The sequence below is a fragment of the Aulostomus chinensis genome, chromosome 17, assembly GCF_037954235.1.
Source record: "Aulostomus chinensis isolate RoL2024-O1b breed Wild chromosome 17, RoL_Achi_v1.0, whole genome shotgun sequence".
Classification (NCBI taxonomy): Eukaryota; Metazoa; Chordata; class Actinopteri; order Syngnathiformes; family Aulostomidae; genus Aulostomus; species Aulostomus chinensis.
The window spans coordinates 25,681,813-25,708,797 of NC_141336.1; the positions used below are offsets into that span (position 1 = coordinate 25,681,813).

General features: G+C 47.5%; 1 protein-coding gene across 5 annotated transcripts in view; it reads left to right on the forward strand.

The window, feature by feature from the left end:
- Nucleotides 1-26,985, forward strand: part of sntg2 (syntrophin, gamma 2) — a 192,237-nt gene that overhangs the window by 923 nt on the left and 164,329 nt on the right. For 4 of the 5 annotated variants that reach the window (XR_015109652.1, XR_015109651.1, XM_086181739.1 and 1 more), the window contains exons 2-9: nt 11,788-11,925; nt 12,041-12,097; nt 12,216-12,273; nt 13,446-13,489; nt 15,648-15,689; nt 16,906-16,993; nt 18,355-18,443; nt 26,194-26,318. Coding sequence is in view for 3 of the 5 variants with exons in the window: in XM_086181739.1 (XP_086037865.1) it covers nt 11,788-11,925; nt 12,041-12,097; nt 12,216-12,273; nt 13,446-13,489; nt 15,648-15,689; nt 16,906-16,993; nt 18,355-18,443; nt 26,194-26,318 (641 nt within the window). In the remaining 2 variants the exon portion in view is untranslated. Of the gene's footprint in view, nt 1-11,787; nt 11,926-12,040; nt 12,098-12,215; nt 12,274-13,445; nt 13,490-15,647; nt 15,690-16,905; nt 16,994-18,354; nt 18,444-26,193; nt 26,319-26,985 lie in introns of those variants that run through there. The other variant, XM_086181738.1, reaches the window with a different exon arrangement.

A 26,985-nucleotide genomic window follows, 5' to 3' on the forward strand; every position in this document is an offset into this window, starting at 1 on the left:
TCACCTCTCAGGTACTCACTAACTACTGCGTTACTTTTTTTGAAAGCAGGAAGAGCCAGCCACGCGTATGTAGCTCGAAGCTAATGGATGCAGAAGCTAACAACCGTTTGACTGGAGACTAAAACCAACTAGCCAGCAGCCTCGTTAGCTCGGAGCGTGGCCGGCTCTTCCTGCTTTCTGGAGTCCCTCAGAAGTGAAGCAGGAGGGAGAAACCTCTTAGTGAGCTGAGTACTCCTGTTGGTGAGTAACTGAAGTGCAAAATACTCCTTATGGTGAAGTATGAGGAGTGTGAGTAGACACTGGTGGGATGTCCAGCCTGGTTGGCCTCCGTACAGGAAGTGAGGGGTGGCGTGCAGGTTGTCCTCACCATGGAGGGCGATCTGAGTGAACTAAACAATTCAGACACTTCCAATATTCCAGAGATTATTCGCACACACACACACACACACACACACACACTGCGCCACTGGACCTTTACAGATGGAGCGCCAAACTCAGATCATCGCAGTCGGGATTAGAGGGAGAGCAGCACATAGGGATTATCATGCTATCAAACTCCAGCTTGTTCTGTTCTGACAGCATGAAAATAAGTGACACGCGTGTCGTACACAGCCTCCCAACCCTGCAGTCACACGCCGGAGGCTCTCTGTCGGCGGGAGCTGCAGCAGCGTAATTACACCCCAGCGGAGTGTGAAAGTCGATGCCTTTGTGTTGCAAAAATCAACCGTGTTTTTCGGCAAAAGTCTCCCGTTGGCGCAGGGACATGAATTCTCCTGAACTTCTCGTTCCCCAGAACTACAAAACGACTGACTCGGTTCTAGAAGCGGAATTCATTTGAAAGGAGACGTTAACGAGTAGAAATACACAGGTGGCACCTGTAGGGTGACTCCTCCCCCAAGTACCTCCGCTGTGTAAACTCTTTCGTGATGACATTCTGTAAGGTGGCAGTTAGATGGCGCCTGTGATTTACTTTAATCTCCTTGTGGCAGATGAATTAATGTCAGCAGCCCAGGAGAGCTGAGAAGTGGGCCAAAGGCCAGACTTCAGTCTTATATCATAAATTAGTCCTTTTTTAAACTCATAATTAATCTCTGTAGGAAGTGCGGTTACATATATAATCCAGCCTGATGCATAGTCATATTCCATTTTTCAGCTGAATACAAACCAGGCAGTAATTAAGGCCTTAATTAGACGGTGTTTTAATTTTTCAAATGCCAGGAGGATGTGTAGCGTCTTCAATCTTGACACATCAAAACAAGCTGCGGTGTCACCGCGTTCAGCCGCTCTTGTTCCCTGGCAAGTGGCAGGATTCCCTCCCTCTGCATTATTAATCCCGCTGTGTTTCATTAGCATTTTTATTTAGATTCAAGGCTGGAAAGGTCTGCATTTTAATGTCCCATCCACTTCTAAGAGAGAGCTAAAGAAACCCAGGTTGTCCCTCTTGCAGCTGACAGGGACGAGTGGACCCTTCGCACGGGCGGGGGGGTGAGGAGTGACTGGGATTCGTTACTAAGTTAGCAATTAATTCATCAGCTATCATGAATAAATTACCAGTTTGTCCCGACATAAAATCCTTTTGTGTGGAAAATAGAAACAGTCCCACAGTGGAGGACTGACATCGTCCCCCTGATGGGGTTGGTTGAGCCCGTTTACCCCTGAATAAGGAACATAATGAAGCAGAGCCACCCCTCGGGTCTGAACGGGACCGTGATGGTCTGAGCAGGACCACTCGGGTCTGAACGGGACCGCGATGGTCTGAGTAGGACCTCCTGCCCTCCTGAGACCACGTTGACTAATCTGCAGTGCGGTGGGCGGATTTGGGCCGACAGCAGAACCGCACGCTGCTGCTGCGGCCTGAGACCAGCAGGATTCAAACAATCCATCAGTTTTCTATACTGCTTGTCCATTAAGGGTCAGGGCGGGGGGTGGAGCCTATCCCAGCTGACATTGGGTGAGAGGCAAGGTTCACCCTGGACGGGTCACCAGTCCATCACAGGGCCATCAGGAGCAGTTAGGGGTTCAGTATCTTGGTCAAGGACTCTTGGACATGGTCACCGGGGGAAGTGAGGATCGAACCAGCGACCCTTTGGTAGCTAGACGGCCGCTCTACCTCTGAGCCTCAGTCTTATTCAAACAATGAATGTACAAAAGTGGTCTTGAATCCTGGGAGGAGGACCGTGGACGGCGGCGAAGGTGATGTCACGCCTGTCAGCTCCATCCTGTCCTCACTGGGTTGCAGGATGTTGACGAGCAGCGTCTCCTCACGCTGCCGCGACATCCCTGGGAATTGACCTTCTCTCATTATTTCTAGCAGGTTTGTGATAATTACCTTTGCCTCAAATAACTGAAAGTCATTACACAGCTACTTGCTTCCACCAGTAAATTACTTCCTTTTATTTCTAATCTCTCTCTTCGGATAAATGTGTTGCTCAACCGCTGGTGAACATTCAAAACAGAAGTTTTAATTCTCAGCAGCTTTTGCATGAGGACGGTTGGAAAGGCACTGATTTGCAAAGAGTGAGATAAAAGCACCGTTAGCAGCTTCCTGCCCAGAGCAGGAAGTCAGGCAGGAGTGGAGATGTTGGAGGTCCAGTGACATCGACGTGGGTCAGTCAGAGTTCCACGTGAAGGACGCCAGCCGGGACCGTTGATCACCACGGGTGCTGCTAATCCATGGTGACGACTGCTGGTTCCTCCTCACTCCCATCAGGTTCATCCTGCTGGGAAGAGAATGGTTCCACTAAAATGTGCTAATGAGTTGCGAGATAAAGCCGTGACAGGAGAGACGGCCTCATCCGTCCAGTCTAGAATGATGGGTCATGTGACTGCAGCCGGCGGCGGTGCTGGGCTTCGTGAGAGAGAGAGAGTCTGCTCGATGAGTTGCGTTTGCCTTTCCCCTCCTCTTCCGTCATGTTGGCCAACATGTCAGAGTTGCATGTCTGCAGGTTGACGATTCGCTGATGTATTAGCATCTTCCGTCCTGCGCCCCTGTATTTGCTCTGTCAACACGTAGTACTCTTTGCAGTACTGGTGGTTGTTTTCAGCTCAGATGTGCTGCGTGAAGCTGCTCTGCGGGGCAAGTGAGGCAAGCCTCCGTGATTCTTGTGTGATTACTGTAAACCCTCAAGTTGGATTTAATTGACCCACAAAATGAGGACGAGCTGGAACAGTCAGACGTTTCATCTCTTAAATGTCAGCGGGACTTCAGATGTGAAGATCTTTGTAAAGATGACGATTAAAACGCTTTCAGCTCTAGAAATGTGGACACCTGCTGATGTCCTCCGGCGGTCGTCTGGCTCGGCTCCTCCTGGGAGAGACGGTGTTGCGGTAAAGCTGATTATAACCGCGTAACAACCGTCGGAACGCTTGAGTTGGAGGTCTCGATGGACGAACTGGTCTTGACTTCCATCCAGAACGTCGTGACGTGAGATTGAGGGCTGTCACCAAACCCTCCACCTGGCCGGTCTTCATTCAGCCTCTGATCATCAGCTCCTCTTTAAACTCCATGGTCGAAATTGAAATGTCATTTTAATCAATTTGTGGTTTAGAACTGAGACGTCTCGGTCCTGCCAGCCTCAGATGTCTGCTGTCTTCCTCCCATCTCTGCTCGGAGCACTAAGAAGGTATATTTTTACCAAAAAAATCATTCAGGAAGCTCAGCAGTGTCTCCAACTGTCGATATTTAACTGCTGAGATTGTGAGTTATCTTGGCTGAACAGGACATTTTTTCTGCTGATGAAGTTTAAAAACCCCTTCTTTTTTTTTTTTTGATGCTTTGAGTACCAGAACCAGATTGGGTCCGGTTCTCCTGAGCGGAAGAGGAGGCAGACTCCTGTGTGCGGTATCTCTCAACTTGGTGATGAGGAAGACGGATGAGCACCAGAGTGAACGTGATTTTTGGGGTGAACTGTCCCTTTAAAGTGAAACCAGACTGATGGAAGGGAAGTGTGGTGGCCTGGAGAGACGCGTTGAACAGCTTTTAGTCTCATTTCCTGCCGCGCTTCCAGGTTTGATGACTTTCCTGGAAATGACGTGATTGATCTGGACAGAGAACGTGTGCTCGGGCAGAGCCGCTAAGTTGTGGCCACCGGCGGTGTTTGTGTGTCCGTGTGTCACTTGACAGTTGTGGTTCTCTTCAAGGTTATCAGCTGTCGGGACCGTTTTCCTTCATCACGGCCAACTCAAATGTCAGGAGACATTCAGGAGGACGACACGTCTGGGCGGTTGAAGTATGAAGGAGAACTGCACATTTTTTAAATACGGGTTGTTTCCTGAGCTTAGCGTCGCTGTCAGGTGGTAAAAGTGGAGTGACCAGGATGTTGGAGGAAGTGTTCTGCCCGTCAGCGATTAGAACCTTCGCCAAAAACAAGGCGGGGAGAGAGCGAGCCGTCATCTTGTACAGCACAGAGTGGAAATCATGAGAAAAACAATCCTGAAACTGTAGGGGAGAAGCACTTCTGGGACGCTCTCCTCTTTGTTCTTAGGGAAGATCAAAGTCATAAACGCACAAAACTGGCTTTGGTAAAACAGTGATGACAATAATAGAAATGCCTTCAGAACAGCACAAGAAAATACCCTTGAATGGTGGAGGCCTGTTCATGAAATCATTTTACAAAGTTTACACTTTAGATGGTCCCCCCAGGGCAGTGATTCAGATCCCAATATGCCCTTCGATACACTCAGGAAGGTGCAGAGGAAGGCTCCTTTTGTGTCAGAACGCTGTTTTAAGTGACGTGTTTCTGCTGACGGATCATCAAACCTAAGCAACGACTCCATGAATGATAGTTTGAGAGGAGATCAGCTCAAAAATCACTCCTTCTCATGGATGTCCTGATTAAAGAAATGAGAATAATCACTTAAAACTAAACATTTGACTTCACACTGCCAATCGTGTGCCACTATCAGTTGAAATTGTGCTGAATCGAGATACCAGTCTGCACTGGACCCTGACTGGTTTCTGTGGGATTTCTGGACTCTTGACCGCTCAGATGGACGCGGTGAGGAAATGTCTGACCTGTCCTAAATACGCACCGGTGTTCTCAGCAGGCGTCTCCTCTGCTGTGTGAACGTTTGCTCACCTGTGTGGGCGATCATCAACACACGCAGGTGCGTCGGAACACATTGGCTGTCGGTGCACGTTCCATGAATCCCACCTCGGATTTTCTTATTTTCCTCTTATTGCTTTGTGGAAGAACAAATATAAGAAATCATTCATGCACGAAGCCCAGTGCATCTCTCAGATTTTAAAGCAAAGTGAATAAACAGATGTCTGGGGACCAAACTGCCGGCGTGGACCGCCATCACTGCTGCTCCCAGCACAACGCCAACACTGTGTTTTTCTGATTTATGCTAATTTCTGCTTCAGCACTGCACTTAAATGCTGGGAATCAAACATTGTATCCGTCTGTCTTCTGCAAAGCTCAACTCTGATTGGTGACACGCGGACGGCTGGATCCACTCAGACGCAGGCTGAAAATGAGCTGCGAGACCCCTCTGACACGTGTGCGAGCGCCATTATCTGTCGGAGCATTGTGTGGGTAACCTTTGATGGAGGTAACTGCATTAAATGTGTGGCCGGTGCACAGCAGGGCGCCATATGAAGCTGGGGTCAGTCATCGCTCTTGATAATTAAGCCCACACGCTTAACACTCTGCTTCCTCTGTAAATGTGAGGATGTGTTGCTGCTCTCTGTTTTCTGATGCTGCAAATTCAGTGTCTTTCAGCGACTCTTACAAAATGCACAAAGTGCAGTTTATATGCAGTTCTGCAAATGTTTTTATGAGGGATGAAATATCCTCAATGGTGGGATTCTGCAGCTCCCCCAGGATTTACAGAGCCTTCGAGTAGGGATGGTCGGGAGCAATCGATTACTGCCCGTCATGAGGAAACTCTTCTTTTTTTTTCTTTCAAAGCTTCTCAGGCATAATCTCGGACGAGTTTAAAGCAGTGCCGAGATCTCAGAAGGGTTGCTCCTGCGCTCGCCTCCCTCTGATCGTCTCAGCGAGGTCATTTCTCGGCCGAGTGAAATGGCTTGTTGGGGTTTGAGCCGGCTGGCAGACCTCCAGGATGCTCCCGCACCTGCCCAAGGAGAAGTCCTCGACAAGCAGTGTTACCAAATCCTCAGTTCGGAAAGTCGCTATTGGTCGTGCTGGAAGTCACTCGATTATGTCAGCAACTAATCTGCATAATAAGTCATTTGCATGTAATGAATATTGTACGGGGGGACGGATCAACGTCATAGGAGAGAAGCCAGAAGTGAGTGAAAACACCCCAAAATATGTTGAGTAGAACAGTGGATGTTGGAAAAAGAGAATTAAAAACACAATGCAGAAGTGAACGAACGGCTGATTTGAATTTTAAAGGTGAAGTATCTCGGGGGGGGGGGGGGGGGGGGCTCCTCTCTGCTCTGGCTGCAGAGCCTCAGAGGTGCTGGTAGGTGACTGGCTTGGTTTCCCTCCAGAGCTCCAGTGATGCTAAGCTAACTGTGGATAAAGTGACGTATTTGCAGGAATGTGATGAAGCATACACGGACGTTTCTTTGAAGTGATACTTTACCTAAAGAGTTCAAAATACTTCATAAACGGTTAAGCTGTTGTTAGCATTACCTTAAAGCTAAATATGCGTGGCTGGCTCCTCCTGCGTACTGCAGTCACTGAGAAACAATGAACTTGGTGAGCTCCAGACTCCTGTGAGTGACGCTTGAAAGGTGTCTGTAAACACATTTTAGCTGAAGTATCACGTAGAGTAACTGACAGCCACTGTTATTGTTATTGCTATCAGTATTATTTAGTCTGGGGGGTCGTGCGCGGGCGCCTGCTGGTGGTCTCTGGGCCTCTCACAGCGGTGGCTGCAGGCAGGATGTTTCCGGTGGTCCGTCCGTCCCATTTTCATTCATCTCAGTAATATCTGGGTAACAGCTGGAGGCAATTTGGATTCTCACTTCAGCTCAGTGATGAGCTGATCATGTTTGTGTGGACGGAGGTCAAGGACACCGGCTGCACAAAACGTGTTTGTGGCTCTCGCTGGAGAATTCACCTGCTGATGTGCTAAAACTCCACACCAATGTCGCACATATGTTTGGTTTTTGTTTGTTTTGCCAATTAAAAATACCCTCATTGCATCATCCTAAAAGATGATGTGGTGACAGTGCTGCTTGGATCCTGTCCGACCGCCGCGGTCCACCTGACCCGGGGCTGGCTGTGTCCCTGGTCAGGTCTCGCTGTGGACTTGTGATGTGATCTCCTCTGACACTGCGAATATCTGGACTCCATCCCTCTTGGGCAGATGCCACCAACAGCATTCATTCTCTCCCTAAATGACCACAGGTTTTAAATCAGTCCTGTCCAGCGCGGCGAGGAAGAACGAAATGGCGTGTGTTTTCAGTGGACGGATTGATTGCAGGCTTGTTGTGGAGGATTGCGTGAGATGAGGTTGTAGCTTCACCCCCCGCAGTTTATCTGCGAGGGCTTAAAAGCGGAGAAAGGACATTTGACCGCAGTCAACATGATGAATATGATATGCTGTCAAAATTTTTTAACTCGGTTCAGCTTTGAATCTAATCCCTGGGCTTCTGCGGCGGCAGCGTGATGTGAATGTGGAGGCTTTTTATTGGATTAGAAACTTTCTGACAGCATTGAAAGAGAATCTACAACCAACGAGTGGCGCCTCAACACGGTGGTTGTGTTCAGGTGTCCCACAAGGCCGCTTCGAGCCACACTTAAGTTTCCAGCTCACACAAACGAAATGAGATGGGAAGATGAGGTCATAGCGACTCGATGATGATCTGCTGTCGCGCTGGGGGAGGGTAAATGACCAGGAGCTCCATATTGGGTTCCCACATCAGTCGATCACCGTGTGAAAACCACAACAACGTTCAAACCAAACTAAACCTCAACCTGCAGCAGCGACGAACTGCTCACCTGACAATTTTAAAGTGATACTTCAACTAAAATGTGTATTTTATTCAAGTACTCAGTAATGGGAGTCTGACACTCTCAAAAATGATTTTTCCCTGCTGCATCTCTTCTTTGAACGCGGGAAGAACCAGCCACGTATGTAAGCTACAGGAGACTGAGCTAACGACAGCTAAACTGCTCAGAAAAGGTCCGTCTACGAACGCTCAAGTGCAAAAAGATAAGATTCAGTCTTTTTTTTTTTAAACTGTGCGGCTCTGCTGTGGCTCCTCCCCGTTCGTCTTGCCGGTCGTTGCCTCTGAAGGCGCTCCAGTGGTGCGCTGCTCCTCTGCTCCTCGAGGTTATCGATTCAGTTGAGGAGCGGCTGTTTCTGACCACTGGCGTCGTTAATGTCGCTGCCGATAACTTCTCAGTAAGTAACCAGCCGCACCACCTGACTCTTCTGTCCCTCTCTCAATGATTGACTTGGTGAAGCATCAGTTACATCGCTCTTCCTGGGTGGTGATGACAGCGTCTCACGTTGGCCTCATTTCCCTGCGTGTAGCTGGCGATTGTCAGCTTTGAAGGGGGACGGTGCAAGTTAGCAGTAAGCGGCGCTAGCTGGTGAACAGCGTGTCCCACACAGCTGGGCTACCATGGCAGTTCCACATGGCAGACAGTTGCTTCTGTTTTATTGGAGTATTGAGTTCATCTCTCTGTCTATCATGGTGTCTTTATGATGAGGAAACACTGGACTAAATATTTGATTTATGGGTTTTAGAAATCCTCAAATGGAAATTAGAAAAGTCACCCTTTCCAATTCACTGTTTCAATGGGTTTTTTCAGCATTTACATAAAGTACATATCAAATAAACTTGTTTATACAGAATCGACATCTTAAACTATCAGCTAAGTAAGGCGTCGCGTGTCTGTAATTATTCAGATACGTGCGTTTTCTGCAGAGCCTCCGCTGCAGCTGCTCCTCCTGGACGTGCGGTGGACACCTGCTGGGCCCTTGGCAGGGGTTGAGCTCAGCGTGTGTCAGTTGTAGCGGGCTGGCGGAGGCTAGCGCTGGCTAGCATTAGCTGTCTGTCTCCCTCTCATGGGTCCAGTTGTTAGTGATGGCAGTCGACCAGCGTTGTTGTGTGACGGCGTGATTAGAATCCTGATAAGAGGAACGTGACAGATGGACAGAAGAATAAGAGCCTCCACCCTGGCTGAGTGACTGAAGTAGCATCACAGCCTATTTTTAGCGCTCAGATGCTGCAGAAGTCAAATTAAAGAAGCAACATTGACACTTTGTACCAAAACTCTCCAGCCTGTGAGATGCAGGGCTCTGAAACTGCAGCTCGCAGATGCATACATCATCTTTGAAAAGGTCAATCCTCCGCCGTTCTACTGAATCCTAGATATCGGCTGCAAAGTGGAACAGCATCCTTTTGTATTCTTGTCATTCTTACTCCAACCACCTCGTCCTGTGTCTGGGGTTCTGTTATGAAGTGCTTCATCCTGGAATGATGAAGTATCGATCCCAGCAGCCTCTTTCTGGATCATTTATTGTACATCAGAATGCCTTTGGAGTCGTATCAGTAATGGTGACTCGTGTCCTTTCTCGTCCAGTTACATGATGTTATGTATGTAAGGATTATTTCCCGTGCTCATATCTTCAAATATGAAGGCAGTATCAACACTTGGAACCAAAATAAAATAATCTTCTCCTCACGTATGAGTGAGTTGAGGGGGGTTTGTTTGAGTGACAGCGTGACAGTTTGAAGATGTCATCAAAGAGTAAAGTTGATGGTGATACTGGTGTTGAACGCTCTCTGGTCCTGCAGAGCTGTAGGAGGCATCTCACATCTCCAGCTGGACCAGAGGCAAATTGAGGAGAAGCAGCTTTACTGTCAGCTCAACCAGGGGGTGGACACACCCACTCAACACTACTGCAACATAGTGCAATCCTACGAGTACCGCCGGGCACTCTAGTAGTATCCACATCCCATTGTTTTGATGACAAATGGAGTCAAAAGTCCATCCATTCCTCTTCTCCTGTTGAGGGTGGTGGGGGTGGAGCCTATCCCAGCAGCCTTCCCCCTGGACAGGTCACCAGTCCATGGCAGGGCCAACACATAGAGACAGACAACCATTGGCTCTCCCAGTCACACCTACGGTCAATTTAGAGTCTGGATTAACCTGGTCCCTCTTGATGTCTTTGGACTGTGGAGGAAGCTGGAGTACCAGAGAGAACCCAGCAGGAACAGGGAGAACATGGAGACTCACCCAGAAAGACCCCGTGCTGCAGCCGGGGCTCCACCCACAACCTTCTTGCTGGGGGCCACAGGGAGGACCACTGCTCCATTGGGCCGCCTGGAGTCAAAAGTATTTAATTCAGAATTTTGATTTGAATTTTTGCAGAAGGCGAGGCTCTTGATTTACCTGTCAGTCTACGTTCCAACCCTCACCTGTGGTCATGAGCTCTGGGTAATGACTGAAAGAGCAAGATCCTGAATACAAGCGGCTGAAATGAGTTTCCTCCTCAGGGAGGCTGGGCTCTCCCTTAGAGACAGGGTGAGAAGCTCTGTCCTTCAGGAGGGACTCAGAGTGGAGCTGCTGCTCCTCCAGGTAGAGGAGTCAGTGGAGGTGGTTCAGGCATCTGGTGAGGACGCCTCCCTCAGGAGGTGTTCCAGGCATGTTGGACCGGGAGGAGGCCTCGGGGCCGACCCAGGACACGCTGGAGGGATTATATCTCTGGGCTGGCCTGGGAACGCCTCAGGATTCCCCCGGAAGAGCTGGTGGACGTGGCTGGGAGAGGACAGTCTGGGCTTCCTTGGTGAGGCTGCTGCCCCCGCGACCCGGACCAACCGGATAAGAGGAGGGCGACAATGACGACGATTTTTGCAGATTCCCTCAGTGGAACACTTGAGTCACTGCCATCACGCCACTGAAACATGCAATGTATTGCAATACTATATTGGGAGTAGTAGCTGGAGTGCTGATGTTGAGCTGTTATTAGAGACGTGACGTCCTTTAGCCTGCAGTGGGCCGGGTTTCATCCTACTCTTGTCAAGAATGTCCAGTAAAAATTGAAAAAATGTCCTGGTTTGGTTCAAAATGTGGTTGATAAATGGTGTTTATGTTCCCGCTGTGCTGCTGTGACGATTCGGAGAAGAAAAACGCAAACGTGGGTGAGAAAAAGAGGCGGATCACTTTGTAACCACCGGTTTTAAAATCCAAAATGATGTCGATAAGGGCTGTGAAGGAGTTCTTGAGTTTGTCAAACGAGGCTCGCTGGAGAACCTCTGAGCTACGCTGCAACTGAGAGCTTTGCAGAACTCCATCTGGCAGCCAGTCACTTAATCTCCAGACAAAAGTGCAGGAAATTTCTAATTAATTAGAACAGCTCAAGGGTCCAGATTGTTTCAATTCATCGGGTGTTTGCAGCTCTGAACGATCACAGAGCAGAACAAGCATCCAATTTCGGGCGAATGAACTGTGCTGCTGTGTCTCATGTCTGCAGGTATCCTCACCTGACCCCCCCCCCACCCCCCCATGAGGGAGGAGGGGTTGCTGTCATTTTTGCCCTCTCCATTAAATTGTCTCCTTCTCTGTATTGCCTGTATTTTTTGCCCTTTTTTATTTTTTTTTACAAGGGAAAGCGAGAAAATTCAGTCTCTTTATTTTCCGTGACACAAAAGGTTCACGCTCTCACAATGTCAAGCAAAACCAATTAACCCTGAGGAACGACGCACACACACACACACACACACACACACACACACACACACACACACACACACACACACACACACACACACACCAACTGACAGGATTAACATGTTCATTGTGAGCACAATTGCTCTGCTGGCCAACATGTCAATGCTCCTCTCAATTCCAACAGACCAAATCTGGAATTGCTTTGCTGTACAATGAGGAGACCAACAATACCTATGATGTCTGCCTGAAACTGACCAAAGAGGTTTTAACCATCCAGAAGCTGGACGTGGTCTGCACACGAGGAAGTGAATCCCATGTAAATGTAAGTGCGCCTGAGGGCTCCAGCCTTTTATTCTAATTCCTGCAGCAGAGCTCTAGAACTCTGTCTCAGTGTTCATTATATCCTTTTGCCAATGAGAAACTCCCACTTTCTAAAGCACAGGACTGTTGTACTGCGAAGACAGGCGGCTGGCGGTCTGGGCCTGAGCATCAAAGTGAGTTCTGATTATGAGGAGGAGACGAAATTGAAAGTGAAAAGTCTTAGGGAAGCAGAGGCGACTGTTCGGCCCCACTGAGATTCAGTAATGTGCGTCTTTGTCTCCTTGCTGCCAGGGAGGCGCCGAGCACAACGTGCCTGTGGTGATCTCAAAGATCTTTAAAGATCAAGTAGGTAAGGAAGTGATCTTTTCCCCCTCACAACTGTATTTAGAAATGTTTGCAAAGTAGAAAGTTGAATAAAATATAAAAGCTTCCTGAGAATATTTACGATCTCAGTGAAATTATTTTGAGCATCATTAATTATCATATCTCCCGCAGAAGTGAAGTTCCAACCACTCACAAATACAGACGGTTTTTGAAAGATGATTTCCTCCGTCTCAGCCAGTGGGAGGGTTAGTGGCTCACTGAAAATCTGACCTGGATCAGACCAGACGACCTGGAGGTCAACAGACGTTTCTGGACAGTTCAGCCGTTGTTGGCATCAGTCAACGAAAATCAACCCGATATTTTAATGTTTTCCTACAGAATGAAATATGCCAGTAAACCCAACAAGTGGCTGAAAAAGTACAAGGGTCATCAGGGTGAAAACAGAAGAGGCCTGAAGCTTAGTGGCGATGCTGAAGTCATGTGACCCATTTTGTAGTTCCTTCATAGGCTAACATTCGCTTGGTACTGCTGACCTTTGCGTTCAGGCTTCCAGAACCCTCCTCTTTGCCACAGAGCTGATTTTCAGTAATGATCAACAATCCCGTGGGCGGCGCTGACCTCGGGTCCGGCCCACTCAGCTACCTCACACGACAACACTCTGTCTTTAGATAAAAGATGAACAAAAAAGTGAAGTGTAAAGGTTTGAATTCATTGTTTATAGGCTCTAAAAAGTTCTAAAGGCCGCTGCTGATCAGAGGCCTTCTCTCTAAATCCCAGTCGCCTGGCGGGAGCAGCTGGCGAGGTCTTGATGGAGACGGTAGCACTTGAGCAGTGGCGATAGCTGAAGGCCTCTCAGCATCCGTCTGCTCTTTGCCCTGCCGTCTGTTAGTTTGCTCACATTAAGACCTCTTGGATCCCCGAGCACCATCATGTCTGAGAACCGTTCTCTCACAGCTTCCAAACCTCCTCACAACAGAGCTTCTATTGTTCCCCCACGCCGCCGCTAAAGGGTTTATATCCTGATTAGTTTCAGATTTCACGCTTTCCTGTGTTCCTTGGCTCAGCGGTGGGATGTGGCCTGAGATCAGTCCGACAGAGACACTGATTGCTGTTTCCACCACATTAGCATGTATGAAATGAGCAATTATTTCCTAATGTTTTCATTAACCTCTGACACTCGCTGATTGACGCCTGCAGCCGATCAGACGGGGAAGCTCTTCGTCGGGGACGCTGTGTTGCAGGTCGGTACATCAGTTTGTGACTTATTTGCTTGGAGGTTGATTGCATCTTAATTTCAGCTGGCTTCTATTCTGACAGTTTAATTTCATTTGGGCAATAAGATGATGGTGTTTTTGAAGTTTGAACTGTAATGCTTGTAATCAGATGAGCTAATATTGTGGTTAAATACATTTTTACCGAGTCGTCTCTAGATTCATTGACTCCGTTGTGGATCAATCATTAGAATAAATCATTGCTTCTGTTCATGAGAACCATCATCAGAACCCAAAAGAATTCATTCAGTCTTTAGGTTTTCATTTCATCTTTTAAACAGTTCATTTGAATCCGTCTGTCTGGAGCGCAGCTTTATTGGATCTGCTGTGTATCTGGAATATCAAGTAGATATTTGGCAGCCAGGCAATATTAACATTCATATTGGAAGATATCAAGACTTCTATTATGAAGTGAACTGCAATTACCTCAACCTTTGGAGCACCACTGATGGATATTTGTTCAAAATGACTTATCAGAGTTGTCAAACTGCCAAATACTGCATCTATTTTATTTCTCACTCGATTAAGAAGATCTAGAATGAATCTCAGTTTGCTGCAGTAAATCAAGAATATTGCTGGAGCTTGTAATGACGGATCAAATGTATTTACTACGAATTTGAATAGTATCGTAGTATTAGGGGTCATGAAAAACCTAGAAAAGTCATGGAATGAGAAACTAGAAATTCAATGCCTGAAAATTTTGTATCAATCAAGGAAAAGTACTCAACAAATGCCTGAATACTAGAGTCCATGTGGTTTAGTTCTACTGTATTTGTCTTTGATTTTCTTCAGGATTGAATTTGTTGTTTGTTTTATGAAACATGTAACTCGTGGTGTCAAGATGGATTTGTGTTTGTTTCACACGGAAGGAAAATCCAGAGAGTCCAGGAGTAAAGACCAGGGAGTCCAGGAGCAAAGACCAGGGAGTCCAGGAGCAAAGACCAGAGAGTCCAGGAGCAAAGACCTGAGAGTCCAGGAGTAAAGACCAGAGAGTCCTGGAGTAAAGACCAGAGAGTCCAGGAGTGAAGACCAGAGAGTCCAGGAGTAAAGACCAGAGAGTCCAGGAGTAAAGACCAGAGAGTCCAGGAGTGAAGACCAGAGAGTCCAGGAGTGAAGACCAGAGAGTCCAGGAGTAAAGACCAGAGAGTCCAGGAGTGAAGACCAGAGAGTCCAGGAGTGAAGACCAGAGAGTCCTGGAGTAAAGACCAGAGAGTCCAGGAGTGAAGACCAGAGAGTCCAGGAGCAAAGACCAGAGAGTCCAGGAGTGAAGACCTGAGAGTCCTGGAGCGAAGACCTGAGAGTCCAGGAGTGAAGACCAGAGAGTCCAGGAGTGAAGACCAGAGAGTCCTGGAGTAAAGACCAGAGAGTCCAGGAGTAAAGACCTGAGAGTCCAGGAGTGAAGACCAGAGAGTCCAGGAGTGAAGACCAGAGAGTCCTGGAGTAAAGACCAGAGAGTCCAGGAGTAAAGACCAGAGAGTCCAGGAGTGAAGACCAGAGAGTCCTGGAGTAAAGAAGCTTTGAGTCCACCACTGTGTTTTTTAGGTGAACGAGCCTGGAAACACTAAAGTCGCCCTGGCAGGTTTTAAAACGGCGTGAGGACAAACGGTCTTTCCTCTCAGGGAATGTTTGATTGTAAAAATGTCCCTCAAAGGTGGGAATGTGTGAACGCTGTGGTCTGGTTCCAGTCACTGAGGACAGCTGGGTGTCTCAGTAGCGTGAGAGTTCCCCCGGACGTTTGTCTGTCCTTCACCTTCTACTCTGATACTTGATTGCTAGTTTGAAGCGTTCCTATTAGCCGGAGCTCCTCACTGGCAGGTTCCCTCCTCATCCACATGCGTCTCCCTGCTGAGGTTCCCCTGGCGCCTCCATGTCAGAGCCTCATGACTCCAGCAGTGATTACATGGCGCTTTGCCCTTCTTCCGTCTGACATCCTCAAGTGAAGCTCTCCTGCTGAAACCTCTTGTACTCGTTGTCTCAGGTCACATGAAGACACCGCAGTCAACGTCCTCAGCTGTGTCGTGCATCTGGGCTTGTTTGATATGATATTTCGTAGTAATCTCACGGATGAACGTGTTAGCACTTAGCAGCAGCGCATGTGCTCACTGGCTCTTCCTCTTGTCTCCTGCAGGTCAACGGCATAAACGTGGAGCACTGCACTCACGAGGAAGTTGTGAGTATAATTTTTACCAGCTGCTGCCAGTCCCTGCTGCTGCGGCTCCATCTTTCTTCTTCAGTGGTTCTAGAACAGGAACCACAGCTGTTATGGCATTTTCACTCCTCACTTATGAGTACTCACTGAGTATACAGGAGTCCTGAGCTCGCTCAGGTGTTTGTTCCTCCTGCATTACATCTTTGTGACTCCAGAATGCAGGAAGAGTCAGCCAGGTACATTTAGCTTAGCTTGATGATAATGGAGACCGACGGCTAATTCGTTTTAATCTGTGGTCAAAGTGTTTGGGGATTCCTGATCACCTGTCTGGATTAGGACAATGTGGATGATACCGGAAGATGAGATTGGAACCATTTCTGGACAGTTAAACTGTTAGCTGCCAGTCTCCATTAGCCTCAAGCTAAAAATGTGTGGCAGGCCCTTTCTGCAGACAGAGACAGAGGGAATGCAGGAGGGGAAAACACTCATTTGCAAGTACTTTAAAGGCAAAATACTCTTTTTGTGTGAAGTATTGTTGTCACGCTTTCCCATTGTTGCTCCTGCAGCCTCCAACGGTTGCTCCTGCAGCCTCCAACGGTTGCTCCTGCAGCCTCCAACGGTTGCTCCTGCAGCCTCCAATGGTTGCTCTGAGGACAAATGTAGATGTTTTACGAACAGATTCTCAGGCTAAAGCAACAAGGGGAAGAGCACAATGGCAGCGAAGATGGCTGTGATCCGTTAGCAGACGTGCGCTAACGGCGTATCATGAAAATGTAAAGGGTTCTGCCCTTCTGTTTCTGATGATGCTGTAAGGCGTCTCATTTTCTCTCTGGGTTTTTCAAGGGGAATCAGAAACAGTCTGACAGATTTAATATTTTCTCCTTCACACCGAACTCACCTGAATCTGACTGAACATCTTTGGAGGACATATTTTTCTATCACTTGGCCATCAAATAATCTCACACTCAGAGCTTAATTACCTCAAGGTGTCAGCTGTCACTTTGCCTGTCAGGAGAGAGAAGGCAGGCTTCCTGTTCTCTGCTCCAGCCGGGCTTGGACCGCTGGTTCTGAGCTCATCTCTAGCTCTGCCACTGTAGCAGCTACACATGACCGCGGCTCGTTTCATTAATATGAGATTCATGTTTATCTGACCGCACCACTCACCACCTCACTATCTTCCCTCCATCTCTCTCTCTCTCCCTCCCTCTCTCTTTCTCTCTCTCCCTCTCTTTCTCAGGTGCACCTCTTGCGTACCGCCGGAGATGAGGTCACCATCGCCGTTCGCTACCTGCGAGAAGTTCCATCATTTCTAAAACTGCCTCTAGGTAAGAGACCTGCATTTGATGAAGTTCACAACAGCAAAGCTTTTTTGATGTTGACTCCCCACCAGTATATTGCACACGGGCTTGTCTTTTTTTGGGGTGAATTTAATGCTTTAAGCTGCTCAGTAGATGAGCGTTGATATGAAAGTAATAAACTGTGATGCTCAGTCGCCCGAGCAGGAACGGCAGAATCACTCCTGCAGCAGCTGGGAGTGATGAGAACAGCCAGAGTAAAATCATCCACTTGGAGCTGGTAAACAAGTGAGAAATGAGTAAGACGAAGGCAGAGGAAGATAAAAAAATGTGAATAACAAATGTGAGAAAGGGTGGGACGAGTTCTTCCTTTTCAAGTAAACATGATGGCGATAATGATCACTTCCTCTGGACTGCATGAGTACCTCATCCTGACATGATCACTTCCTGTTCCTCATCCCTGACATGATCACTTCCTCTGGACTGCATGAGTACCTCATCCTGACATGATCACTTCCTGTTGGACTACATAAATACCTCATCCCTGACATGATCACTTCCTGTTGGACTGCATGAGTACCTCATCCCTGACATGATCACTTCCTGTTGGACTACATAAATACCTCATCCTGACACGATCACTTCCTGTTGGACTACATAAATACCTCATCCCTGACATGATCACTTCCTGTTGGACTACATAAATACCTCATCCCTGACATGATCACTTCCTGTTGGACTACATAAATACCTCATCCCTGACATGATCACTTCCTGTTGGACTACATAAATACCTCATCCCTGACATGATCACTTCCTCTGGACTGCATGAGTACCTCATCCTGACATGATCACTTCCTGTTCCTCATCCCTGACATGATCACTTCCTCTGGACTGCATGAGTACCTCATCCTGACATGATCACTTCCTGTTGGACTACATAAATACCTCATCCCTGACATGATCACTTCCTGTTGGACTACATAAATACCTCATCCCTGACATGATCACTTCCTGTTGGACTACATAAATACCTCATCCCTGACATGATCACTTCCTCTGGACTGCATGAGTACCTCATCCCTGACATGATCACTTCCTGTTGGACTACATAAATACCTCATCCTGACACGATCACTTCCTGTTGGACTACATAAATACCTCATCCCTGACATGATCACTTCCTGTTGGACTACATAAATACCTCATCCCTGACATGATCACTTCCTGTTGGACTGCATGAGTACCTCATCCCTGACATGATCACTTCCTGTTGGACTACAAAAATACCTCATCCTGACACGATCACTTCCTGTTGGACTTCAAACATACTGTATGTGATCATGAACATAATCCTTTTAGTGATGAACGTCCGTCTCTTCTTCTCTCAGGTTCTCCGGGGCCGTCGTCCGAGCCTGGTCGAGGCTCCTCGTCACTCTTCGATAGCGGCCTACACTTAAATGGCAATGGCAACAACACAGTAAGGAAGATCTTTTTGATTCTGTCTGGAGAATAATAAAACCCCGGCACTGTAAACTGAATCTACAAATATTGTGTTTAACCACAATAAATAAGGGTTCAGCCAGCAGCTGCACACAAACCCTGCCAAGGCTGCAGGGAATGTTTTAAGCTGCATCTGAATGCCACCAGAAGCAACAATGAAGCGATACGACGCACCGAAAACGTATTTTGTCCTCTAAGTACTCACGAATATGAGTCTTGAGCTCACAACCAAGACTTTATATGTACATATATTTAGCTTGAAGCTAACGGAGACATACGGCTAAGAACAGCTGAACTCAGAGTTCATATGGAACTTTCTAAAGTGACGCTTCAGTGTGTTTGAAGCACGATGAGCCTGAGAGTTTGGGAGATGTAAGCAGCTGTTAGCCGTCCATTAGCTTAAGGCTAAATACATGTGGCTGGCTCTTTCTGCATTCTGAAATCTGAAAGAAGTGATGGTGGAGGGAGAAAAAGCTCTTGGTGAGCTGAATACTCCCATTAGTGAGTACTTGGAAGATAAAAATACACTTTTTGCTTTAAGAAATGAATGAAATGGAATTAAACAGAAGGTTCCTCTTTAGTTTCATCTGTGCTGTTGCTCATGAGACTGTAGCGACAGAGTCCCTGTGCTCCCACACACAGTTATTCTGGTGGACTGGGCGCAGGGCCGTTGGTGGGCTGTGTCGGTCCCTGACACTGTGAGTGAACGCTGCAGGTGCACATGCAGGATAAATTGCCCTAATGGGTGTAGGAGAGCTCAGCAGGACTGTGTGGGCCGTGTCAGTCACCCAGGCGGCCCGATCCTTCCTCAGGTGTTCCAGCAGTGGATGGAGTCTTTATTACATCACAACCTCATTATAAACCTCCACGAAACTTCTCTGTGACGCCGATCATTGGCAGGGTTTTGTTTGCTTGTGACTCGCATCCGTCGAAGGAGCAGAGTGCAGTTTTAGTGTTGTTAGTCACGTCTCAGCGTACAGTTGTAAATAGTGAGTGAGTCAAGCGGCTGTGTGGCGTCTCGCAGTCGTGGCTGACTTGGTAAAGAGTGAGCTCTTCCCTTTCTGTCTTTCCTTCCTGTGATGTCACACGTGTCATGTGATTAGTTGCTGGCTTGTCTCGTGTGACATGCTGGATGTGATCGGCTGCTGCTGAGCGAGCGCCGGGTCACACTGAGGTTGTTCATGACGTTGGTTCTGTGCTGGATGTCACGGATGACCTTTTTTATTCAGTTCATTTCAAAAATGTCAACATCTACTGAATACTTTTCTTACTGTTGTTGCTGAAATGTCTGTTTCCGGTACATTTGATGATTGTTGCCCAGGAATATGTGTTCATATGTATTTGGTGTTCAAAATGCAACACTGTTGCTTGGCAACCTGGACAGCCACAATACGGATGCCTCAAAAACTTCTACCTGCCGACAATAAAAGTGAGGCAGTTTGCGTGGGAATATGAAGGCGCTCCTCTGACACATTTTATAATTCTGAGAAACACTTTCTAAAACTACAGTATATTAACTCACTATCCACAGACTAATGCATCTCCATGGCTTCTGCCCGGCCCATGAAAGAGCTGGAGTTGACTTGCGTTAGCTGGCACTAACGAGAGTTAACTAGAGTTACCTGGAGGTAACTTGAGTTACCTGGATTGATATTCATCTCTGAGATTCATGTGGACTTTTTTCAAAAATGTGACCAGCATGACGGCATCTGAACGCAGCACGTCTGCTGTGGTCACGTTTGCTGAAGTCAGAATGTTTCCTGGGGAAAGTTGAGATGAATGCTGACACCTCAGGGCAGGTGAGTGCAGGTGTAGATGCTCAAGCCACTAACAGTCTCATGTTGTCTTGGGTGTCGCAGTCAATCCTGACCTGATGTGTGGACTCCCAGAACCATGTTGTTCTAGCCCCGCTAGAATGGAACAGGGCCATAATGAATGTTAATTATTACAAAATAAACATGGCTCCATGAAACCTTCATTTTATACCTTCTTGTTTCTATTTTCGTAGTTTGTAGAGGTTTTCTGAGGCACATTCGTTCTGTAGTTGAAGCAATTTGTAATGAATTAACTTTTTAATGAAGCTCACTGCCTTGTATTGACTCGGTGTAGTTTGGAGGGCAGCGGCAGCAGCAGAACACTATCAATCAGCTCTCCTCGCTGTGCCCACTGGGGCTGTTTTTATCATTCCAGCTAGCTCAGCAGCGCTAACAAGTAGCCTGGGAGCAGCAGCACTATCAGCTGCAGCTCTTTGTGGACTGTAGCTCATGTAAATCCACTTTGACTTTGACATGTTATTAAATGTGAAGTAATCCATAATGCCCTCTACGCGTATACGCCAGGATGCTGTTTGAATGCCCAAAATGTCCCAGTGCTGATCGCTGGCTGAGCAGCTCCTCAGCAGCCAGCAGGGCGACTCTGCTTCTCTCCGTTCACTTGTTAATTTTTGACTTCCAGTGGAATTGTGTTAAGATGTTTATTCTGTTTGTTAATTTAATCGCTCCAGCAACATCGTAATTAAAAGCTAACAACAAGAATCATTGACAGTCCCGCCTCATCACCAGACCTCAAAGATCTCCGTGGCTGAAGTCTGAGGATTAACACACCACAGGAAATGCGAGAATGTCTGCTAACAAACAGTAAAGACGGACGTCCAGACTACCCCCCCCCCCGCTAAATTATATCTAGTTTAGTTTCTGCACGCTTATATACAATCTTTGTTGTGGTTTTTCTTATCCCTTCAATCATCCCTCCCTTGAAGCTGTCCGGACCCCTGGGGGGGCCCACCCCACACTTTGAAAACCCCCAGTCTGAATAACTGAAGGGTTTTTTTTTCCCTCTGTGAGAAGTTTCATCTCAACTCTCAGTGGAACAGAATTTTTCGTGTTCTTTGACTTTGCGTACATCTTTTACCCTGAGATGTAAATACATTTTTAACTACGGTATCCATTATTAACATGGCGCGGGGCTCAGCCGTGCGTTTCTCATCATATGGCGAATGTAAACTATTGATCATGTTAATAATCTGCCAAAGGACGGTTCCATCTCAGTACATCAGAGACGCAGCAGCATCAAACTGACGTGACGTTACCGTGACTCCTGCTGAGCGGAGTCATCGTCTTATACGTACCTCATTAATTATCTTATCAAGTAAACACCTGCTCTGTTTTATTAATGATCAAATATTCAGGGCGTTTATGTCCTGTTCAGTGATAAACTTGGTTGTGCTTTGTGTTTTCCTCCAAAACAATAAAGGAACTCGCCGACTTTGAGAGAAAATGTCTCCTTGCCTGCTGTCCTCTGAGACCCAGGCTAGTTAGCGTAGCGCCGTGAATGTTTGGATGTGGGAAGAAGAACAACATAAATTGGAACAGACATCAGGTGAAGTGGTCGTTATGACATTTCTGAAAATTACAGGTGATAACGTAGCAATACCAACAGAACCTCCAGCTCTGTTCCAGGGACACGAAGGACAGCAGGTTGACGCGTTAAGCTTTTATAGAACAAGATTTCAGTCGTCGTCGCGCCACTCAGAGGCGAGACGGCTGAACATCTTAGTGCTCGGGGCTTTCAGGTTTTTCAGCTTCCAGCTCATGAACGAAGGACCTGTTTCGTCTCTGCGTCTCCCTATGATGAGTCATGACCAGCCAGGCTCCGCCTCACACGTGAGAACCCTCATGGCAGCAGTTGCTTTTGTTCTTGGTGTCACTGCTACTTGTATTGTTGTTGTTGTTGTTTTTGTCCTGCAGTGTAAGTTGTGAATCCACTTTAGTGTTCAGATTATAATGACAGAGATTTGCAACAAAGTAGGTCAACCCAGAACTCCCCCTCCGCCCAGGAGATGGAGAGTGACAGTTCACGCCATCACGTTGGTAATGGAAAAGCCTCGTGTGAAGCAGCGCGAGGGAGGCGGCGTCGGTTTCCTCAGACAGTCGCCAGACCTCAATTCAGGATAGTGAAACAAATTGAAGCCATTTGTTTTTCTACTGAGGCTCAGTGGAACGCAGGGCAGGATTTTCTTGTCAGTTTGAAAATAGTACAATGTTTTTTATGGCAGCACTCAGCATGTTGCAATATGTTTGACGAAACACACCAACGTTTTAGGAAATCCTCCTCTTTTCGGTCCCGACCCAGACCAGCAGGGAGACCCCCTTCTCTCCTCCAGACCTGCAAGGTCAAAGGTGAAGGCCGCCTGTACTGAACAAAGCGAGAGGCCTGGAGGCAGCAGCAGTCGCAGGATAGAGGGTTTCATTTGGCCTGTCAGAGCTCAGTTTCGGACCTCCTTTGGGCAGGTGGTTCTGATTTACCCGCCCAGGTGTCGCTCAGGTCCAGGACAGGGAGGGGCTGTCTTAGTACTGCAGCTAAACTTATAAAAAAGGATAAACCCTCCCTGAGACCAAATTCATGAAACTATTAATGGTGGGTTTTGCTTTCCCAGGTTGATTCTGTTGTTTCTAAGGCCAAACGTCACCACTAATTAAAGTGCAGGATTCTCAGGAAGTAGCAAGTAACGACTCACTGTTTCCGACAACCGGTGGACGACAGCAGCTCCTCTTCTGACAGCCGAACAGAGAAACTGAACGCTCCCCAGCTAGCAGGACCCCGTCGGAGTGACACAGAAATATAACGAATGCCATTTACTGCTGGGATGAGATTTGCAGTGTTTTCCTGGTTCCTGGCTCCTCCCTCTGTACCAGCAGATAAGAAGGGAGAGACTCGTCTCTCCAGCTCTAAACTACCAGTGGATCATTTGCAATGTAAAGCCAAAGCTCAGTTCTCAAGCTCACGCCGCACAGCTGGCAGGCGCGTGTGGACATTTGTCAATAAAGCTTTGCTTGAAAGCTCAGAGCGCCTGGAAGGAGGACAGGAGGAATCATTTGTTGAAGCTGAACGAGGTGACGCCGTTTAAGAAGTTGTTTCAGAAGTTTCTTGTCACGTTCGGGTGTGTTGCGATCAGAGAGGGAACAGGCTTCAAACAGGTGTGGATGCTGTTGCTATGGCAACCAACCTGCCTCCTGTGATGCAGCATGTCGCCGTGGCTCTTTCAGAGGCGGCTCCTTGGTGATGGGAAAAACACATTGAAGTTGGGTAAACTGCTCGTGACTGACAGCCCCCCCCCCCCCCCCCCCCACACACACACACACTTATAGTTCACTCCCCTTCATCTGCTTTACTATCACAACACTACAATGTTTATGTAGTCCTCCTCCCCTGGACCACTGACATAATTTCTCATAATACTGCTGTTCACATCTGAAGTACTCGTGTCCGTGGAGGAGCGTCTGAGTGTCTGGTGCCGTTAGCTGGCGTTCTGCAGCCCGTCAATGGGGGGGGGGGGGGGGGGCCTCGGGGTGCCTCTGTCAGAGTAATCCTCTCTGATAGCTCCTCCAGTTCCAGTCTCTCTCTCTCTGTGTCCCCCCCCCCCTGTCTGCAGGGCTCCAGTTGAGGGTATAGAATATTAGAAGCCTAGTAATTACTGATGTGTTGCTGACAGCCGTCTGCATGCAACATGTACTTCACTGATGAAGTACTACTTTGCAAAGGTGTGCATTTTTTCTCTGCCGCTCGCTCTTGATGTCTGAGGATATTTAAATCCCCAAGGGGGAACTCTGGTAATGTGTTCAGTCATTTTGAACTCGTGGGGGTGGGGGGGGTGATTGGGGTCTTGTGGGACGAACACTAGCTGCAGTGTAATGACTCTGCCGCTGCCGTGATGCTCGCAGGAGTTGAGGGATTTCGTGCAGGTAGATAATCTTTCGCTTGGGGACTGATTCCCTGTTTGATGTTGCTAAAGCGTCACTCCTTTAATCCCTGAGCTTGTAACTCATTAGATAATGTAGAATACATCTGTTCTTCATTAAGTGTGGTGAAATTTGCATTTAAATGTGGTGCACTTCAATCTACCAAAGCTTTTGTCAACATGTGATGCTCCAGGAGCTTGGAGTCAGACGCCGTCGCTCTCTGATGGCCTTCATTAGCATGCTGAGCACAGCCACCCGCTGGTGTGAGCCGTCGAGCCGCAGTTTTTTCTTTGCTATCAATCGGGACGGAAAATGTAGTAAATAAAAGGGAACAGTTGCTATTTACAGTGTCATTGGTTAATATTGACGATGTCTTGGTTCCAAAATGAACTCACTGTTGCAACTTTGGGGGAATATTGAGAAGCAAAAACCACGTTCGGATTAATGTGGTGACCTCGACCTTTGACCCACATTTGAACCCAATTTGAAGAAGCTGTTGTGTTTGTGTCAGGTGACCTTGACCTTTAACTCCAAGTGGACATTTGTGGCAATTTTTTGAGGAATTGGCCTACAACTTCCACCAGCATGGAGGCGTAAAAATATAGATCACGTGATCTTTGGTTTTTCTTAAACAAAAACAAAACCCGCAGACTTCGTTATGCTCTGTTTTAGCAGTCGTGAGGATCCAATCCTCCACGTGATAAACGTGAGTATGGACTCAGTTACAGCAGCTGAAATGGCGAGACACGCTGACCCCCAGCGCGGCTCACGTATACAAGCTTTTGTCTCTTCCAGTGATGAAACAACGAAGGCAGATTTAAAGATTTAAAACGTCCATAAACGTCCCAGTCCAGCTACTGGAGCGCAGCTGTAACGGATGTGACTCGGCTCTTGCTGAGGCGTAGTTTGGTGCTCGCAGCTGTTTGTAGGCGTTTGTCCTCCGGGGTGATGAAAGACCTGAGGCGGATCCATATAAATTATGAATTACCCCAACATGGAGGACAGGAGCTGACAGCCAATGGCATCATTCTACCTCAGACAGGTGAGCTGTCGGGGTTTATTATTTATTTATTATTATTAGTAGTAGCTGCAGTGAAGGCCGCGTCACTGACGGGATATTTGGACTTGAGTTTGAATTAACAGAATTGTCATCCAGAACAAGGCCAAGTTCTGATCATCCAACTGGAATATGATGTGAACACAACGTTCACAGTATTTTTAAAGAAGAAACAGAAGAACAATATTCTTGTGTGTGGTTAGAACCAAAGTTCTTCTGTTTCAAATGAATGCAATGCTCGTTAATTCAATGGTCACTAAATCCAAAAGGATGATTTAATCAAACGTTGCAAGACATACATGCAATCAATGAGGCGTGTTTGTAGTCCAACAGGAAGTGGTCATCTCCTGGTTCCTCCACCAACAGGAAGTGGTCATCTCCTGGTTCCTCCACCAACAGGATGTGGTCATCTCCTGGTTGCTCCACTAGCAACAAATGGGATTGTTCCATGTGATTTTTGGATGATAAAATCAGAACACCAGCTCTGGGGTGAACAGATGTTCTTCAGACCAGCAGCGTTCCAGGGATGTTCTCTCTATTCCGACCACGTAACCTGTGTTTACAGTGTTCAGTGCGCTCGGCAAATTAAAGTGACAGTGAAAGCAAACCAGAGAAAATGAAAAATCTGTTCCAACTTCTCCTCTGAGCTGCAGCTGCTCCACTGAACCGGATGTGTGACGTGACCTAAAATGTGTCTGTGTGAAGTCGAAGGTCAGACCTGATGGTCAGCGGTGTTTCATCTTGGCGCCAGACTGCATCAGACAGACAGACAGACAGACAGATTACTTTATTAACAAAACAGTGCTCAGAGCGTTCGGAGTGGCTGCCGTTACCTACAGCGCCATCTTGGTCGATTTCATCATGTTCAACGTGTAGCGTGCAGGGTGGTGCTGCTAGGAGCAGGAAGCTCATCATCCGTGTATTCCATGCAGGCTCCGTCCCCCCCCTCGCCCTCAGCTAACCAACCAAAGTACGAGAAGCGCTGGCTGGACGCCGTCTCGCTGCCCTTGTTGATGGCCAGAGTCTCCAGGTACAACGCCGGCACAGATAAATTAAGGTAAGCCTAATCCAGCATGATACAACTCACCATTTGTTGGCTTAGCAAGCACTTTTCATTTAGAGGCGAAGATGTTAATTCCAATATCTATGCACGGGCATAAACGGCTTAAAAGGTCAGTGCAGCTGGGAGGCTCGGGCTCCGGAGGTGTGACTGAGAACTCCAGTCCACCTGGTACATGCATTTATTATTTTCTCTGTCCTTTCCTTCTGATTCTGTCTGTGTTCAACATGTTTGAAGAAGAGTTTTGTTTCATGTCCTTCAATGATAAACCCTGAATGTTATTCAGCTGTTTGATTGGACTGGGATGTGGGAATTGTAGTTCTGAGCGTTTGTTCCTCAGACCCTCCTGATAGTAGCGAGTCAGGCTGCGATGTCCAGCTAAAAGAGGCCACAGTCCTCAGGGGGAAGGCTGCCATGACGCGGCCTCCAGGTCTCACACATTGGTGGGAGGCAAACATACAGACCGGATCTGCATCCTCCATTCAGGACCAGTTCTGATCCTCTTGACCAAAAAAGTGCAATTACCAAGTACTTTAAACACCTTGATTAAACGTGTTTAATACATGTTGGGGATGGAAGCTTTGTGGCGTCACACCGGTGTCACCCAGCGTCAACACTGCCAGCACCGTGAAGTTAGTTGCAGGCATCCACCATCATCCATCCA